The following is a 6,162-nucleotide window of genomic DNA, read 5'->3' as shown; positions in this document are numbered from 1 at the left end:
ACCCCCACCCCTGATTCAGCTCATTGGAGCAATCATTGGGAAGCAAGGCAGCAAAATCAATGAAATCAGGCAGTTATCTGGGGCTCAAATCAAGATAGCGAACCCTATTGAAGGCTCAACAGATCGCCAAGTGAACATCACTGGTTCTGCAGCAAACATCAGCCTCGCCCAGTACCTGATTAATGCCCGGTAAGATGAAGCATTTCTGATTCTGACTGATGGTACCATAGTTTATTTACAGTGTCGGTGCTGCCGAAGGGGTTTCTTGGCAAAGGTTATATTGGGTGGTTTGCCATTGCCTTCCTAGCAGTAGTTAGGTAGGTAGGAATTTGTAATTTGATCATGGTCCTGGCGATAGTTTGCCTTCTCTTTGCAACACCCACCAACTAATGACAGCAGACAGGACGCCCTGTTTAATATCCATACAAGGGACGGCACACACATCAAATCACCCTGCCTGTGAAATACTAGGATGACAGTTTATAGCTGTGTCAGGATTCAAACCCAGGTTATACAGCTTAGAAGTGAGTGGGGATACATCTGGGCCTTACTGCCAGCCTAAGATGAAGCACAAACTTTGCATAATCAAAACTTGACACCCTTGCACCAAAGCAAACAGAGGAAATGACGTGCTTTTTGTTCTCTCTATTCCCCTGTTCTCTCCTTTGCAGGCTTACTTCGGAAGCATCTGGCATGGGAACTTCTGGAATGTGATTCCTTGAAAACTGCGAACAGCCTCAAAAGAGTGATTATCTGTTCGGATACAAGGACGTTTTTAGTTTTGTGTTTAAATCGCCTTTCCCCTTAAACCATTTTTCTTCTCTTCCTTTGAAGCAGTTTAAACCTGTTGTTGAAATAATATTATTGGCATATCTTAATTTTTAGAATCCTTCCATACTGCTGTGTTGTTGCATGTTTTGTGTTTTTTTTTCATTTTGTAATAAAACGTTCATCAAACCGTAAGAAGCTTTGTAATAATAGCTGGGGTTTTGATTTCTGCTATCCATTGTTTTCCGAGTAAGTTGTATGTAATACCTGTACACAGGACATCGATGGAAAGAGTTTGGACGTGTTTGTTGCAAGAATGTTTAGCTATGCATAAGGTTGTCAACTTGTTTAGGACCAATCGCCAATTAGAATCTTTATTTCACCCACATGTGATCGTCCCTCGTGGATGAAAACCTTTTCTACTTAACAGTCGGAAAGCTGCTGACAGCTTCTCAGTAAAGTTGATTATGCTGTTTGTGCAATAAAGTCTGAAAACCAAATTTGCAACAATAAATTTTGTTCAATTTGGTGGATGGAAAGGATTTTATTTGAATCATTTGGAAGGGGTAGTTTAGGAAGGTTGTGGTAAAAATGTATCTGGAAGAATAAAATTATTCTCCTTATTTGGTAATTAAGGTTGTTTCTTTGGTAATTAAGGTTGCTGCCATGAATATCAATGAAGCTCTGTACAGTAAGTTTGGGCTATGCAACAATATAACATTCATGGTCACAATTGTTTTATTAATTGTTCTTTTAATTAATTACGAGATATTAATTATTTTAGCACTACTTTAATGAATAATACAATTGATGTTACACATCTGGTTGCATTTAGGGATTACACAACTGAAACTACATTATCTGCTGATCAACTTGATGCGAGCAAAACGTTATTTCAAGGATACGTTACATCCGTTGTCCTGTCCGAGGTACACCACTATGTCCCACAACCCTTGCATCCTTTGTCAAGTCTAAGGTGCACCACAATAGACCCTAACCCATTATTGGTTTCATTGTGGGTTTTTTAGTATGTCCTTGGTAGTGGGTCATAAGGTCTGCAAATATGCAGATCAGTAGCATAGGTGACGGTTGTTTTTCTGGTTTGTTTTGATTTCACAAAGATTTTCAGTGCCTGCTCTTGTTTGAGATTGATCGGCTGTCAGTGTATTTTCAGCTTCCACGCTTCAGATTGCATTTAGCAATACTATGAGTTCCCTTACAAAGAACTTCAACACAGGAGGAGACCATTCAGCCTATAAAAGCCAGCCTGTGCTCATATTACCAACTTGTGGTTGTTTATCCATGTTCTATCCTTTTAAATGCAGTGTCAAGCAAGGAAGCAGCACATACCATTTTAAAAGTCTTTGGTATGACTCGTTCGGGGTTCAAACCAATGGCCCTCCCTGATTCGAGCGGATTCTGCAAACATCACACCAGTCCGTGTGGTTAAAATTATTCTGCCATTTTAACTTTGTATCAAAATTAACGATTAGAATCATCTTTTGAAGCTTGCTTCAGATGGGATAGTTTACCTCCATTGTGTTAATGACTGATGAACACTAGCTTTTCTGGCTGCAGTTTCCATAGCCAACTTGGAGCATGCCTAGTACAGCCCAATGTTGAAGCGCACTGGTTCGGTTTTTCAAGTTTGATAACCGGTTTTATCAACTAAAAGTTGATGAAGGTGTGCTAATTGTCATGGGAAGCAAAGTAAAGCTGGTGTTTCTGATGTTAAGCCCTTGATCAGAGCAAGAGACAAATACCAAAAACCTGAAGCCTCTTTTGCTTCTGATGGTGGTTAACACTTTTTTTTTCATGTCTGTCATTAATTCAACAAATTTGGATGTCTGAGTCCAAGTAACCCTTTGTTTTTTTCATTAGTTGATACTGTTTTGAATATGGGAATGGAACCTATATTAGCTTTCCTAACAGGGAATCACATCAGGTGTTAAGCACAGCAAAACTTCACCATCAGCAATGGCATCAAGCCTTGAGGTAATTCCATCAAGGATCGACTGAATAGTTCAGAACACAAAGTATCAGTGAATAGACGGTCATTGCATTTACGTGGGTGATGATTTTGCCTTTACCAAGCCATCAATCAGGATCATGTATTAATTGCATGTTTTGTTTTTCTTTTTTGTCCACTTCCTTTCATGAGCGACAATTATTTAGAGCTTATGATGGGGTTGATTGGAGAAACTTTTTGGCCCAAGTCTTTTCATGAACCGACTGGCATACCCCGACATTCGACGAAGAAGTCTAGAGCAGGATTTGGAACTCCATGGTGCCGGCAATTCGAGAAGTATACCGTGGGATGACACACATTGATGCCTCGCCCACCATGCAAAACACTGGGATGACAGTTCATAGCCAGGTCGAGATTCAAAGCGAGACAACACGGCAGTCTCCATGGGTTAACCTGAGGCGGTCCCTTCGGGTGGTTGCCTGGAATATACTATCACTAAGAGAGGATGATCACCTGTCTGTTATCATCTGACCTCGAGCGTTTGAACATCGGTATTACAGCACTCTCTGAGGCTCGGAGACCAGATAGTGGCAAGGTTATGGTGGGTGGTAACACCTACAACTGGTCTGGTCGCTCTGATGGTTACTATGTCCAAGGAGTTGCTGTAGTGTCCAATAAGCTGACGCCAATGATAATTGAGGTACCACCGGTCAACAAGCGTATTATGAGACTAAGGATTCGTCATTCCTTAGGTGTCATTTCCCTGATCTCTGCAGATGCTCCGACTGAGGCGAGTGATCTCACCGTGAAGGACACATTGTATGCCACACTCGAGTCTGTGGTTGATCAGTGCCCCAGCAGAGATACACTTCTAGACTTGGGGGATTTCAATGAATTGACTGGAACTGATAGGGATGGTTATGAGACATGTGTTTGTCCCCATGGGTGTGGAACTGTGAACCAGAATATCACAAATTTCCTTGACTTTGCAAGAAGTCATGGATTTGGGGAAGCTGGTTCATGGTTTCAGTGCTCACAGGCTCATTGCTGGACTTGGTATTCCAATGCTGGTTGTGTGGCAAAGGAGATTGACCATGTGTTCGTTGGTTTCTGCAAGATGATCCAGAACTGCAGGGTCTACTGGAATGCTGTTTTCTTTTTTTTTCTTTTTTGTATACATTGTTGAGGCTCATATGAGAGTGAACACACAACGCACAGCAAGGGGGGCATGAGATAAGAGGGGTGGGAGTGGGAAGGACAAAACAGTGGGGAACAGAGACATTCGGAGATCTGTGGAAGGGAGAGGGATGGGGCGGGGAACACGGGGTATACAAGATGGATATTACAGGGACTTTCAGGAAGTAAAGCAGGGAATTTGAAGGAGGTGGATTAATGGGGGTATAAAACATTGAGGATTTGGATGGGGGACGATAACAGGTGGTGGTGAACAGCTGTTTTGAAGGCCTGGAGGGAAGAATTGCATTGAACAGAGTGAGGGAGTTTATTCCAAAGGTGGGAAAAAGAGGATTGAAACCTCAATGAGGTGTTACCTCAATTATCATTGGAGTCAGTTCCTCAATACTGACCACAGGCTTGTTGTAGCAACTGAAGTTTCAGCTTAAATCGGGGAGAATGGTACCATCCCAGCCAAGGCTGGATGTTAGCAAGCTCAAGGATGAGAGGTTAGTTGAGGAGCTTGTGAATGGGCTGAGTGGGGATTTGGGGGGTCTGGATGCTTTGCGGAATCCTGAAGAGTTGTGGAATGCCTTCAAGACCACCATCATTGATGTTGCTGGTGGATGTCTTTTAACTTACTGTCGGGCGAAGAAAAATTTTGTCTCTCAAGGGACACTGGATACCATTGACCAGAGTCGCAGGGCCAGGCTTAATGGCATAGCTGAGCTTTTCAGGGAGTTGAGGTGTAAAACTGTGTGTGTGTGCTGAAGGTGGACAAGTAGGCCTATGTGCGAGGAATCTGTGAGGAGGTGGAGTATCAACTGTGGTCAAGTGATTCTCGCCCTTACAAGGGAATTTGCGCATTGCATTCCTCCAAGCCCATCCTTAGGTACACTGCAGTTAGAGTGGAGGGTGGTGGGCTCTTGGCAGAGGAGTCCGAAGTGAAGGCCCGTTGGGCCGGCTACTTTGAGCGGCTATACCAGGCTGATCCACCAGCTGGTGAGTTGGATGTCAGGGGTGTTACCATCCCTATTGCTGACCCTCAAATCAACTGTGATCCCCCTTCGTTTGTGGAAACGCAGGCTGCGGTGAACCGGTTGAAATGGGGTAAAGCTCCTGGGATCTGTGGCATCCATGCTGAACTTCTCAAGGCTGGTGCAAATGCTGTACTCATGTCGTTGCGTGCAGTTCTCTGCTCTGTCTTGAACACAGGCATCATTCCAACTGACTGGAAGAGGGGCCTTGTTGTCCCTCTCTGGAAAGGGAAGGGTTGCAACAACTACTGAGGGGTGACGCTGCTCTCAGTGCCGGGCATGGTCTTTGCTCAGATAATTCTCTATAGGGTTCACCACCATCTGCTTGAGCACCAGCACCCAGAGCAGTCAGGCTTTACACCAAAGAGGTCAACGATTGACCGTATCCTTGCTCTTTGGGTCGTCACCGAACGCAGACGAGAGTTTCTGCAGGGGCTGCTTGCAGCCTATGTTTATCTCTGTAAAGCATTTGATTCAGTGAATCGGGATGCCCTCTGGAGAATTATTGGTCGTCATGAGGTGCCACCAAAACTGATCGATCTGATGTCTGAACTATACTGTGGTACTGAGAGTGCTGTGAAATGTGGTGGTACCATCTCTGACTTATTTCCAGTTGTTACTGGAATTTGTCAGGGGTGTGTTCTAACCCCCACACTTTGCAGCACTTGCATGGACTGTATTCTGGGGAGGATGTCAGATAGATCAAGCTGTGGTGCATTGTTTGGGAATGTCAAGATCTCTGACCTTGATTTCGCAGATGATGCAGTCATCTTTGCGGAGACTTTAGGGATCCTTTTGGGGGCCTTCAAGGTGCTGAATGAGGAGTCGGAGCCGCTGGGATTACGAGTTTATTGTGTCAAAACTAAAATCAAGGCTTTCAATGACATCTTGGATGCTGCTATCTTGTCGTTAACTGTTTGTGGTAAGGATGTTGAGGTCATGGAGAGATTCACTTACCTTTGCAGTTATATTCATGTCGCTGCTGGCTGTGAGCAGAGGTCAACAGATGTCTGGGTCGGGAATGGGGAGTCATGGAGTCACTGGATAATGGAGTGTGGTGCTGTCGGTACCTGTGCGGGAGGACGAAAGTCCGAATCTTCAGGTCCTTGTTGCTTCTAGTCTTGCTCTAGGGATGTGAGACTTGGACTCTGACCAAGGATCTGAGACGGAGACTTAATTCCTTTGGTACCAGGTCTCTTTGGAGAATCCTTGGCT

The 6,162-nt window shown here is 44.2% G+C and overlaps 1 protein-coding gene across 3 annotated transcripts in view; it reads left to right on the top strand.

The window, feature by feature from the left end:
* Positions 1-1,301, top strand: part of LOC147020903 (poly(rC)-binding protein 3-like) — a 118,674-nt gene extending 117,373 nt beyond the window's left edge. For all 3 annotated transcript variants that reach the window (XM_085890554.1, XM_085890552.1, XM_085890553.1), the window contains 2 exons: positions 20-189; positions 672-1,301. In XM_085890554.1, the coding sequence (XP_085746680.1) occupies positions 20-189; positions 672-714 (213 nt within the window). In that variant the 3' untranslated portion in view covers positions 715-1,301. The remainder of the gene's footprint in view (positions 1-19; positions 190-671) is intronic.
* The last annotated feature ends 4,861 nt before the right edge of the window (positions 1,302-6,162 follow it).

The sequence above is a fragment of the Eptatretus burgeri genome, chromosome 8 (genome assembly GCF_056783735.1).
Source record: "Eptatretus burgeri isolate ZD-2024b chromosome 8, Ebu_testis_v1, whole genome shotgun sequence".
Lineage (NCBI taxonomy): Eukaryota > Metazoa > Chordata > Myxini > Myxiniformes > Myxinidae > Eptatretus > Eptatretus burgeri.
The sequence above is the reverse complement of the archived record's forward strand: the minus strand, read 5'-3'. Positions and strand labels throughout refer to the sequence as shown.